This window comes from Marmota flaviventris, chromosome 1 (genome assembly GCF_047511675.1).
Source record: "Marmota flaviventris isolate mMarFla1 chromosome 1, mMarFla1.hap1, whole genome shotgun sequence".
In the NCBI taxonomy this organism is placed as follows: domain Eukaryota; kingdom Metazoa; phylum Chordata; class Mammalia; order Rodentia; family Sciuridae; genus Marmota; species Marmota flaviventris.
In genome coordinates this window covers 186,019,450-186,032,735 of record NC_092498.1, presented here as the reverse complement: position 1 = coordinate 186,032,735, position 13,286 = coordinate 186,019,450, and the positions used below count along the sequence as shown (strand labels likewise).

General features: G+C 30.7%; 1 protein-coding gene across 4 annotated transcripts in view; it reads left to right on the top strand.

Annotated features, from left to right (window-relative positions):
* Top2b (DNA topoisomerase II beta) overlaps nt 1–13,286 on the top strand; it is a 58,073-nt gene that overhangs the window by 28,498 nt on the left and 16,289 nt on the right. For all 4 annotated transcript variants that reach the window (XM_027932014.2, XM_071619545.1, XM_027932013.3 and 1 more), the window contains exons 12-25: nt 342–499; nt 666–791; nt 1,690–1,800; nt 1,887–1,992; nt 2,846–2,955; nt 3,389–3,481; nt 3,573–3,687; nt 5,056–5,177; nt 5,371–5,519; nt 6,073–6,304; nt 8,444–8,578; nt 9,229–9,429; nt 10,400–10,595; nt 10,739–10,830. In XM_027932014.2, the coding sequence (XP_027787815.1) occupies nt 342–499; nt 666–791; nt 1,690–1,800; nt 1,887–1,992; nt 2,846–2,955; nt 3,389–3,481; nt 3,573–3,687; nt 5,056–5,177; nt 5,371–5,519; nt 6,073–6,304; nt 8,444–8,578; nt 9,229–9,429; nt 10,400–10,595; nt 10,739–10,830 (1,946 nt within the window). The remainder of the gene's footprint in view (nt 1–341; nt 500–665; nt 792–1,689; nt 1,801–1,886; nt 1,993–2,845; nt 2,956–3,388; nt 3,482–3,572; nt 3,688–5,055; nt 5,178–5,370; nt 5,520–6,072; nt 6,305–8,443; nt 8,579–9,228; nt 9,430–10,399; nt 10,596–10,738; nt 10,831–13,286) is intronic.

The following is a 13,286-nucleotide window of genomic DNA, read 5'->3' as shown; positions in this document are numbered from 1 at the left end:
GATTATTTTCTCTTAAAGATCTTGATTTAAATGTAATTAAAATTAAAATAAAATAATAAATAATAAAAATTATTTTTAATTTATCCAGTTCAAGAAAATTTTTTTAGACTGTTTTCTAAAAAAAAAAAAGAGTCTAAAAATCATTGAAATTGCCACATGTGCTACCATTACTACATTTTAGGGGATAGAAATTTATTTAAAACTTAAACTGTACTGAGCATAATATGGGATGACTCTTACAGTCTTTCACTATCATTGTGAGCAGTAATTTTTATGTCTTCATTTTTTTTGATCTGTAAAATGAGAAATTCAGAGTATACTTAGTTTTTAATTTTTCTTAGGTGGCAAACATTCTCTGGAGTGTACACTCATATTAACAGAGGGAGACTCTGCCAAATCCTTGGCTGTGTCTGGATTAGGTGTGATTGGACGAGACAGATATGGAGTCTTTCCACTCAGGGGTAAAATTCTTAATGTACGAGAAGCTTCTCATAAACAGGTACGTGTGTGAATGTGTGTGTGTGTGTGTGTGTAAAATCTTCACACATTTAGGACATTTTTAGTACTTTACTAAAATTGTTGAACTTTAAAATGTAAATTCTGGTAATTTTTGTGTGTGTTTTAATGCTTTTGAAATACTTCCAATGATTTTTCTTTTTGCACAGATCATGGAAAATGCAGAAATAAACAATATTATTAAAATAGTTGGTTTACAATACAAGAAAAGTTATGATGATGCAGAATCTCTGAAAACCTTACGTTATGGAAAGATTATGATTATGACTGATCAGGTTGGTTTAAGTCATCACCTACTTAAAATTAATATGTTCAGGTTGTCCTTTTGATAAATGTTTCATGGTACTTGTTCCAAGTTAATGTAAGTGAAAGTAATTGTACATCAAGGAGGAGAAAACACATTTTGTAATAGAAACATTTGTGTTGAGCACAATTTATATTATTTAATATTTGAGTACTGATCTTGGTTATTTAAAAATATTTTTAAATGCAGTAAATTTGAGCAGAGTAGACACAGTATTATATTATAGTGATTAAGCCTACACATGAGTAGAAATGAAATGATGGAATCTACAAGTGGGAAATATTAATGGTTAATATTGATATGTGATTGCATTTATAAAAATCAGGAGGATTTTAATAGTAAAATGGCAGTAATCAAGACAAAACTAACAAATTGAAAGAATTTCATATGCATTTAAATGTTTTTCTTTTGTATACTCTTGGTAAAAGCATCAGTAGAAAAAATTACAACTGACAAAGCTGCTATACATTTTTAAGCAGAATATTTATAATTTTTTGGTCATGTGAAGACTTATGCCTATGCTCCTTGGATTTCCTCTTCCATTGTGCAATGAAGTGGCATTATAATCACGTTTTACAGATTTTTCATCCTTAAAATAATTTTTAGTGAAAGAAAAAATAACAGACATAATTATATTTTATAATGACAGGAAAATTCAGTGTATTGCTAGTTATATTCTTTATTCACATTTTAAGAAATATTTTTTTACTGTGGTGATCTAATGTTTTATAAAATGCAGTTCTAAAATTTTGAATGGAACTTTGTCTCTTTGCTGCCTTCATATGTTTTTAAATTTGGCTATATAAGTAGTTAACAATTCATAAAATTGTTATAGGAGGTTTTACTTTTTTTTTTTTTTTTAATTTCAGGATCAAGATGGTTCTCACATAAAGGGCCTGCTTATTAATTTCATCCATCACAACTGGCCATCACTTTTGAAGCATGGTTTTCTTGAAGAGTTCATTACTCCTATTGTAAAGGTACTATTTACATTATTACATTTTTATACTGTTGTCTTAATGAGCAGCAGAAACACTAATTTTTTTTTTCTTTTAATTAATTTAAGGCAAGCAAAAATAAGCAGGAACTTTCCTTCTACAGTATTCCTGAATTTGATGAGTGGAAAAAACATATAGAGAATCAGAAAGCCTGGAAAATAAAATACTACAAAGGTTTGTGTTTTAAAATATTTAAGTTTTGTGAAGTGACTCCTGACATAAATTTATTTTTATAACAGAAATATGAAAAAAAAACTTTGAAAGTTTCTCTTAGATTTCAAAAACAGTTACTGCTGATTTTTAAAAAAATGTCATAGAAAATTCTGTAAAAATATAAAGTAGTATAATGAAATCCTCATATACTTTAACAATTACTATTTCTTTGGTCAGTCTTGTTTTATCTAAACCTCTCTTCACACCACCCCATTAGTTTTAAATAAAATAAATACTTTTCTTTAACATATTTAAAAATCTAGTCATGTTAAAATTCCTCATAATTATATTAATATATAAATAGCAACATAAAAATATGTTTGTAGTACAATCATGAGTAATATGTATTACATATAATATGTATGATTGAGATATATCTATATATCTACATATATACACATATATATTTGTTTTCTTTTTGTTAATATCCAAACATAGTACATTTGGTAAGTCTCTTTTAACTGCTGAATATATTATTTCTCTTTCATAGTTTTCCTTGTTATTTATTTATTAAGATAGTTAAACTGTTTGTTCTGGATTGTGACTATTATCTATCTGTAGTTTAATATGTAGCATGTTTTCTGCCCCCAGCACCATCAAAATAAAACAAACCAACCCCAGAACATTTGCTAGATAGCATTATATACTTATGTAAGGAGGCATGTAATATCTAGTTTGTCTTTTTTTGTCTATTAAGATTGATCTGTTGGTGTGGGTGTTGCCACTTTATTTTTTAATAATTTTCCCTACCAGCTTTTCATTCAGTAGTTTTAACAGTTATTGATGTGTGCAACTCACTTTTTAAATTGTACAGGATTGGGTACCAGTACGGCTAAAGAGGCAAAGGAATATTTTGCTGATATGGAAAGGCATCGCATTTTGTTTAGATATGCTGGTCCTGAAGATGATGCTGCAATTACCTTGGTAATTAAGTTAATTTTTAAAATTCTTACGTTAGCCATCCCCTACCTGATGTATATTTCCTCCCAATCCTGGTTTGCTGAGATAAGTTTCTTTTAAAATTTTAGTGTTCAGAGAGTGAACTTTTAGTCTTTTTCTGCAGATTATGCCTGTCATTCATAATTCCTTAATAGACTAAGTTCAGGGTTATTTTTGTCAAAAGCATTAGAAAATACCTTTAATTTTCCTGAGGTTAATAATTAACTATTTGCTGTTTGTGAATATAAATTTTACAGTTAATTTTATCTATCTATCTATCTATCTATCTATCTGTCCTGGGGATTGAACCCAGGGCCTTGTGCATGTGAGGCAAGCACTATACCAACTGAGCTATATCCCCAGCCCCTACAATTAATTTTATTTTTAATGTGTGAAATCATTACTTGAACTCTTTCAGGCTTTCAGTAAGAAGAAGATTGATGACAGAAAAGAGTGGTTAACAAATTTTATGGAGGATCGAAGACAGCGTAGATTACATGGCTTACCAGAGGTTAGTCATAAAGAACAGTGATCTGGGGAAGAAGGAGAGAGACTAAAATTCTTGTAGTAATGACAATATTGATATATGACTTTTCTCCTAGCAATTTTTATATGGTACAGCAACAAAGCATTTGACTTACAATGATTTCATCAATAAGGAATTGATTCTTTTCTCAAACTCAGACAATGAAAGATCTATACCATCTCTTGTTGATGGTGAGTATCCTATATAAAAAGGTTTTTTTGTGTGTGTGTGTATTATTGAGTATTGTTTAATTTCTTGGACTTTAGGTCATCCTTATGATCCATTTTAAAATTCTTACAAAACATGTGATGAACTGATTCAGAGGAATTCAAAACCTTTTTGATATTGCTTTTGAGATATGTTAAAACTGAAGTTTTTAATATTCCTTAGTTTGAAACTTTTAAACCCTTTTTGAGTTTTTCAGGAAAATTGACACTTAAGCCGTCTTTAAAGCTTTGGCCCATTGATTACAGAATTTCTAAAATAAAAGGAGAAGTGGAGCATTGATAATCTCTAAAATATTTATCAGAGAATAAACTTTAAGAACATACTTCATTACCTAAAACCTAGTGATTTAACTTATTTGGCTTTGACACAGTTTAGAAACTGTTTCCCACTAGCGCAGCTTTTGGTCTCCTCTATTAGGCTTTTCTTTTCTTTTCCCGTTTTAGAACTTTTTAGCAAATTTGTTGGGTTTTGTAAACCTTGTTTTTTTTTTTTTTTTTTCCCAGCTCATAGCAGTTCTCTCCATCTGTTACTTTTTAGCTTGAATTGCCTCCCTTTTATGAAGTCTTTTCTACCAATTTTAGTTGAAATTGGTTTCATATGCCTCAAGTTCTATGTCAGTTATTGTGCACCTCTTCCTTTATCTATGTTAATTTTGCCTCCTCAATTAGATTATAAAAATTTCAAAGAAGTGGACATACTATATTATTTTATTCTCTGGTTAGTGTATACTAAAAAGATCATTACTAAGTTTATTGCCCTAGAACAAGAAGCTTGAGAAGGAAGCAGAGTGCTTACATTATCTCATGTAATACTTAACTCTGTTAGAAAGGATATTATTTCTGTTACTCTGAGGACACTGTGGCTTATTGTTTGGTGACTTTCTCAGTTACCTGGTAAATACCAAGTTGAGAAGAGTATCCAGATTGATTATATTCTAAAACCTACATGAAAAGCCACAATAAATCTTTATAAGAGTCTTTCCAATTTGGAATACTTTAGTTAAGTTGTCAGGCTCATCAGTGGTTTGCTGATACTTTAGTTACATTTGGCATTTTGGTTTTATGAGTGTTTGGAAACTCTTTAAGACCAGAAGATTGTCATTCAATTGGCAATTCACTTTTACAACAGAAAATATATTAGTGACAATAGAAAATGTATTAGTGTGTAGTCATATTGTTATAGGATTTCTAACAGCTGTTCTTTAAAAGCAAACTCTTTGCTTTTTTTTTTTTCCTTTGCCTGGATATATAGATCATTGTTTCCACTTAAAGAATTGTTACAACTATATCTTGAAGTATTATTTTTACAAGAGGGCTGTTCTTTTTTAACAGGCTTTAAGCCAGGCCAACGAAAAGTTTTATTTACCTGTTTCAAGAGGAATGATAAACGTGAAGTAAAAGTCGCCCAGTTGGCTGGATCTGTTGCTGAGATGTCTGCTTATCATCATGGAGAAGTAAGCATTAAGATTGGAGTCAATTGAGAACTTTCATTATTGACAAGAGTCATAGCTATACCAATGAAACATTTTTCTTTTTATAACGTCTTTGAAAATGTAATAGAATTGTAAATTTATATTTTAATACAAATTGAGGAATAATTATAGAAAACTTAGAATATTAATGTTATATTCTGTTTCTATTCTATAGCAAGCATTGATGATGACTATCGTGAATTTGGCTCAGAACTTCGTGGGAAGTAACAACATTAACTTGCTTCAGCCCATTGGGCAGTTTGGAACTCGGCTTCATGGTGGCAAAGATGCTGCAAGTCCTCGTTATATTTTCACAATGTTAAGGTAAATATTTGCTGTTTAATACTATAAAGTTAAATTTGAAGTTTAGAATCAACTACATGTTTAATAGAATAATAGCTGTGGAGAGATTATTAATGTTCCAAATTATTTGATCACAAATAGAACAAAGTCCATTAGCCTTAAATTTTATAAATTCTTGGTGAAATCAGTCCCAATGAAAGTAAAGATTTTTTTTTCCTGATACACTTTATTTTATAGGTTAAAAATGGATTATGTGCTTTATTCAATATGTAGTTATTTTTTTCCTGATACAACTTTATTCTATAGGTTAAAAATGGGTTATATGCTTTATTCCTATTAGATGTGCAATAATAGGAAATTTCTAAACAGCTATTTAGCAGTATTAAAGAATTTAGGTAGATAAGTAATATGTAAGTAAAATAGAGCCGTTTCACTTTGCTTGTGCCCAAGAGAAACAGGCATTTAATACTAACATTATGTAAATTTTACTGTTAAATACATTAAGTCAATGATAAAAAGCATTATTTCTCAAAGCCATGCCACTTTTCCATTTTCTTCTTTTTCTTTTCATTAGCTCTTTAGCAAGATTACTTTTTCCTACTGTGGATGACAACCTGCTTAAGTTCCTTTATGATGATAATCAACGTGTAGAGCCTGAGTGGTATATTCCCATAATTCCCATGGTTTTAATAAATGGTGCTGAGGGTATTGGTACTGGATGGGCTTGTAAACTACCCAACTATGATGCTAGGGAAATCGTGAACAATGTCAGACGAATGCTAGAAGGATTGGATCCTCATCCCATGGTAATTTTTTAGAATTTATTGTTTATTTTACAAATGATAATGTATGAGTAGTAAAGTTCAGTCATTTTAGAAAAATAATGTAATATTTTCACTTTAGAACTACTACAGGCAATAAAGACCTTTTATGATATAACCTGATATGTGCTTACAATAAAAGATATAAAGGAATGAGTCTGAAAGTGAGATTTATGGGGAAAAACTGTTGAAATTCAAAAATTGCTGCAGTCCGGCTGCAGCAAAATAACCGGGGGGTGACGAACAACTTGTGTACGTTGATACAGCAGGAGAGGGAGCCGTTTATTGTAGGACAGGAGCAGTATTTATACATTCCACACAGCTTATCTTAATTAGCATAAACTAGATACATCAGTCAACCAATAAGAAATCTCCACACTTAATGGCTCGCTGGCGTTACTTCACAAACCACTCCCTCTGGCATTTTGCCAGGCGCCATCCAGACTTGTTTACAGACTCTAACATTTCTCTGGCAAAATGCCAGGCACCATCCTGACTTATGTACAGACTCTAACAAAAAATATCCCATATTCCAGGCTTTCAAATCTTTGAACTATACAGGGAATGGTGTTTTTGCAATAAAATTATAAGTAACTTTGTTTTTGTTCTCAAACTACCAAGTCTTGGAAATTCCTTTACGATGTTACACTAAATATTATAAAAATAATTATACTCATTGTTGAAAGTACAAATAAGAAAAGGAGAAAAAATAAGCCATAAATCTACCATATAGACAGAAACTGTTAACAGTTTGATGTATTAGTTTCCCAGTATTTTAAAATAAAAATTGAATTATTACATGGTTTACATACTACTTTGTTCATATTTTTTATTTCTAACAGAAGCATCAATTTACTTTTATGATGATAATGTTTTATTTTAACTATTTTGGATAACATGTTAGAATGTTAAGCTAGAGTTTTATCAGTGCATGTTTGCTGTGTACCTGCTATACACATGCCTCTGTGTTGAGTATTGAGTTAAAGAGTATGGTCTGTCTTCCAAAAGTTGATCTTTTGTCAGGATGACATTAAGGCTTGAAATTTACAGTGGCAAAATATAGTTACTCAGTATGTAAGAAGAAATGCCCAATGCTACATGCCTACTTTCTTGGTGACAATAAAATCATGAATTTTAGAAGGAGGAGTAATCTTTCTTAATTGGGTTGGGAAGGATGAGTAAGTTTATTTAGACGAATGGAATTGGACTGCATAATGTGTTAGGGCTAATGGATTGGGTCTTAGTCTATTTTTGTTACAGTGATGAAACACCTGAGATAGACTGCTTTTGAAGAAAAGAGATTTATTCTGTCTCATGCATCTGGAAGTGCAAGATCTAAGAGGCATTATCTGTTGATAGTCTTCTTGCTGGCACTGACTTGAGGTGATGCAGAAGTGATGCAGAGCGTCACATGAAAAAAGACAGCACATATGTATATCTGTGTCTTTCTGGCCTCTCTCACTATTCCTATAAAACTTCCAGGATTTAATCATGAGGCTCTGTTCTAATGACGTTGTCTAATCCTAATCACTACCCAAAGGCCCCAGCTCTAAACAAAATAGTCAAATTAAGTTTCAACTCTCTTAATGCCTAACATTAGGAATTAATTGTCAGCAGGTGAAATCTTGGGTGACACTCAGACCATATCCAAGCCATAGCAGAGAGAATAAAAATGAGAATATTCAAAATATTCAAGCAAAGTATAGGAGAAAACTAATGATTCTGCAGGATACAAATCATCTGACAAAAATTAGAACATTAAATTGGCTTTAGACTTTGGAAGACTTTCAATGTGAAGCCCAAGAAGTTTGAATTTAAAAGGATATCATGTAAGGGAAAGGAAGTTGTGGAGCAATATGTTGGAAAAAAAGTGCTATTCTAGAAAGAATAGAAAGATGATGCTAAAATGTTGATTTGGGGGAGATATTTAATTATATTAACAGAAACTATGGTTTCCACACTGAATTATCATCTAGAGAGAGATAATTGAGGATCAGGATTTCAGTTTTAGTCATGTTAATCTTCCACCATCAGTAGACCATAGACTAAGGGGCATTCAAATATGGGACCTGGTACTTAAGCAAAGCAAGCCTAAGTTTTGTTTTATGTTTTGTTTTTCTGCAGCTTCCAAACTACAAAAACTTTAAAGGCACAATTCAAGAACTTGGTCAAAACCAGTATGCAGTCAGTGGTGAAATATTTGTGGTGGATAGAAACACAGTAGAAATTACAGAGCTTCCAGTTAGAACTTGGACACAGGTTAGTATTAATATGTGAGTGCCCATAAGAAGGGCATTGCATTAAGAAATTCTTTGTTATAAGAATGACCCAGTATTGTTTGTTCTGTGTAATGTTTAAAAATTCCTGTTTGTATTTCTATCCATTCAATTGAATTTTGCTTTGAATTTTCAAATAGTAGTTAAAGCATTATTTTAATTAATTAATTAAAACTTCTTCAAATAATATAGTATGACTTATGTTAGATAAATGCTTTTTTAAGAGACTATATCTTTGTATTTACCTTAAAATGAAAGGAATAGAATAATAAGTAGTGTTTTGAGTTCTTATAAATATGGTCAGTACATACAAGTCAGCATCAGCTGTTATAAATCTAAATTGATACATATTATTGTCAGTTCTACTTGATATCATCTCCTGTATACTGTCAGACTGTATCTTGCCCTTTGAAGTGGGAGTAGATCAGAACTATTACCTTATATGTCTTCTCATCACTGAGAATATCCCCACATGTTCTTTTCTATAGTGTTTGAGCAAGAGACAATAGAAATGGAGTTTTCCTTTCCTCTCCCTTATAGGAGTGGAGGAGTTTTGAAAGATTGCATGACTTCTAGTATGAGAACATGAGAGTAAGTCATAAAAAGAATTACTAATTTTTAAATCTTTTATAGGTATATAAGGAACAGGTTTTAGAACCTATGCTAAATGGAACAGATAAAACACCAGCATTAATTTCCGATTATAAAGAATATCATACGGACACAACTGTGAAATTTGTGGTGAAAATGACAGAAGAGAAACTAGCACAAGCAGAAGCTGCTGGATTACATAAAGTTTTTAAGCTTCAAACTACTCTTACTTGTAATTCCATGGTAATGTATCAGGTTTACTATTAATCTTTCTTGCATGTCATAGGTGTTTGTTGTTATTGGATTCATGATAAGAGTGACTGTATGTAGGCTTGCATGCATGTTTCCACCTGTATAGTTGCTGAAGAATCTGGGGATACATTCCTTTCTTCATTTATTCATGACCCTTACTTTCAACTTTGTGTTTATGTATCTGGGCATGAACACAAAGGAACACACACCTTCCCTGAAACTAAGTTGTAAGAGTGATTGTTGCAGGATTTATATGTGCCTCATGCCCATCTCTATTAGCATTTAACTATAGAGTATTTATCTCTTTGTTAAATCTGCTTTGTTAAACTTAATTTTTTTTCTTCTTTAAACTTGTGTGTTTAATATGTATAATTGGGGAGTAAGATAAAAAGTTGATGTGATTATCCAAGTTATTTCTAATTAACTTTTAGATTTAAAATAGATTAAAAGAAAATAAAAATCTAGTAGTAGCACAGTGGCTGGAAAAAAATGTGTCTGCTAAGAAAGGCTAATAGAAAAAGGAGAAAAATAATAGTTTGAATAAATGAGTTTTAGCACAGGTAATTATAAAAGAGTGTGGCAAATGAGTATTTACTGAGTACCTGAGGGAGGGAGAATTTTAATGTTTTTAAGCTTAGAGAATATGTTTTAGTTTGAAGCAAAAATATTTTGTGTTTTTTATAGCTAATTTAATAATGCTTTTAAAAAAGGACTTATTTTATCTATGAAAATTATTACTTTAAATATTTTCATAGTTTCTAAGAATTGACTTTATTGGTTTCTTGCAGCACCAAAGGAATATTTACAGAAATGTGCTTAATGGTTTATTTCTGTTTAACGGCTTTTAGGGGTACTAAGTGTGTTTATATGTGTAGTATGGTTATTCTAAATATTATAGATGACATATAAATTGAAATATCAGTAGGAATTTATATTATCTAAAAAAATATCTTTTGCTTAGGTACTCTTTGATCATATGGGATGTCTGAAGAAGTATGAAACTGTACAAGACATTCTGAAAGAATTTTTTGATTTACGATTAAGTTATTATGGTTTACGTAAGGAATGGCTTGTAGGAATGTTGGGAGCAGAATCTACAAAGCTTAACAATCAGGCCCGTTTCATTTTAGAGAAGATACAAGGGAAAATTACTATAGGTAAGGTGCAACTTTTAAAATTTTGAACATTAGTTAAAATGGAAAAAAACTTTATTAATAGAAAACATTTTTATCAGTAGAATATAAACAAATACAAGTTGAATCTCTTTTCTTGATCCTAACTTTATTTTTCCCTCACATAGAGAATAGGTCAAAGAAAGATTTGATTCAAATGTTAGTCCAGAGAGGTTATGAATCTGACCCAGTGAAAGCCTGGAAAGAAGCACAAGAAAAGGTAATCATTTGCAGAAAAAGACATTCAGAGAAGCTTTTACAAGCAACTTCCAAAACAAAAACCCAACCCCTAAATTTTAAACTTAGCGTTGATTGGTAAAGGTGCTGAGTTGTGTTTGGAGACTGAAGTCTTCTGTTTATCCACAGAACAGATACAGTACAGGAATTTGCAGTGCACAACCACCACTAAGCACTTTGCCAGTGTGACTCAACCAGGGCCTGGAGAAATGACTCCAGGTGTCAGAAGGTAGCTCAGTCTCCTTGGCCTTTTTTTTTTTTCCTGAGCTTGCCATTAAAAGGGTGTCATTTGTGGTGGTGGTTTTTATGAGGTGCATGTATACTATCTTGGAGCCTGACTAGTAGCACTCAAAATCATTTGGCAATGTAGTCTATGATCACAATATGGCATCTGGTCACAGCTCACTTGATCTTGTTTTGGTTAAGACTGGGAAGTCAAGAAGCAATATAATTATTATTATAATACTTATTGAGCACCAAAAGTATGTACTCTATTCATTCTTAGAATTTTGGTCAGAGATTTATACCCTGGAACTTAGATTAAAAGTCTGATGTCTTATTATTTAAGTTGTCCATTTCAGATCATAAAGTAATAATATTACTTCAATGAATAGAATATAGAAACTTTGAGAGTCCCTTAAGGAATTACTTACTTGATGTTATATATAATTAAAAGAAAAGATTGAAAAGGCAACATAGCATTGTGATTGAGAACAAAAAATGTAGAAAAGGAAGAAAATTTGAATTAACTTTTAGATATTTAAATGGATTAATTGAATATATGATATTGATAATGTTAACATCTCTTAAAGATAGTTATGATTGTGACATAACAAACTGAAATTTTAGACTTTCCTACACTTTAGAGTTCTCAACCATAATGTTTTCATATTTTCCATCAAATTACATTGAAATTCTGCATTTGTTCACATTATTTAATTTTTTTGATTTTTATAGTCAGTAAATGCCATATATTAAAGTGAGTAAAACCAAAGTAAATTGATAATAGGCTTGTTCATCATTTGAAGAAAATAGGGTAGGACAAGATGGGCAACATTTAAAATTAAGATGATTGGAGCTCTTTGGTTTCCTCTTAGTGTGTTTTATTGTTTTGTTAAACTCCAAATTATGGTTTCTGCATTACTTGCCCATGTTTGTATTACCATTGGTTTAAACTATATCTTTATTAACTAGAAAGCTAATGATTTTAATGCTTAGTTTGTAAGGGTAAAGGTGTCTGTGGCTTGAGAATGCCCTTCTGGTGAAAGTAGAATCTGTGGGTAAAAGCTAAATTGATTTAAGTAATCGCATTATCATCATCAATTTTTTTTGGCATGTTGGCCATGCTTGAGAAGGGGGTTCAGGTACTAAAAGCTATTGCTCTTACAAGAGTGTTCTTTTCTATGAAGTTGGAGAAGAGAGTTAGAATTATAAAGGAATTAACTAGAAGATTGAGGCCTTTTCCTAAAATTTAATGGAATTCTGACATTAGAACTTGAAAATCTAATTTTCATTCATTTCTGAAGATGTTATTAGTTGTATTCCTCTTAAGAATGAAATTTACATATATATTCATAGAGTACTCATTTACAATACTTTGTCATTAAAAGCTATGCAGAATGGACTTCTCAAGTATGGGCTTACACAGGATTTTAAGGCATCCTAATAATATTCTTCAGTAGTCTTAACAACCTAAGTTCTCCATAGCAACCTAAGTTCTCATGAAAATTTTTAAAAACTGTAGAATACTTAATTTGTCATGAGTTATCTAGGCACTTACCAATCATCTATCAACTCAACAGCATTCCTTATTTGGCTTATGTTGCTTAATTGAGTTAGTTTCATTCCTATAAAGAAGCATATTGCTTTGCATTTTTAATTTTAATTTTTTTATTTCCAAAGTGAACCTTATTTTGTGTATATATACATTATTAAAACTTTTTAATTGTAAAGCTATTTTTTTTTCTATTACCAAAAGTGAATTTTTTTGCTTGATGGAGTATCATTTTTAATTATCATGAGTGCCTTAAACAACATAGATACATTTTATGAAATGTCTATTTTTAAACTGTTAAAGGCAGTGTCACCTAAAATAACTTTTGCTAAATTCATTGTATTTTGAAATTTAATATTAATACAGGAGGGATTTTTTTTTTGTCAGTTGTTTTTATGAAGAAGAAAAAAAATAAAAACCTTATAAATTAAATCCCAGAAAAGCTCTGACACTTCTTACTCTAACCAACTCTTAAATTCTTGAGTGAATTTATTTTGAGTTCTCACATGAGTATTTTTTGCTTTAGAGAATTTTTATTAAGATGTCATCCTTATTGAGTGAATGTACTTTATTTACATTTATTACAAATAAAAACATTTTTCTAGTGATATTCATTTTGGGTTTCAAATTTCTCATTCATTCACCAGTATAAAAATCTGACAACA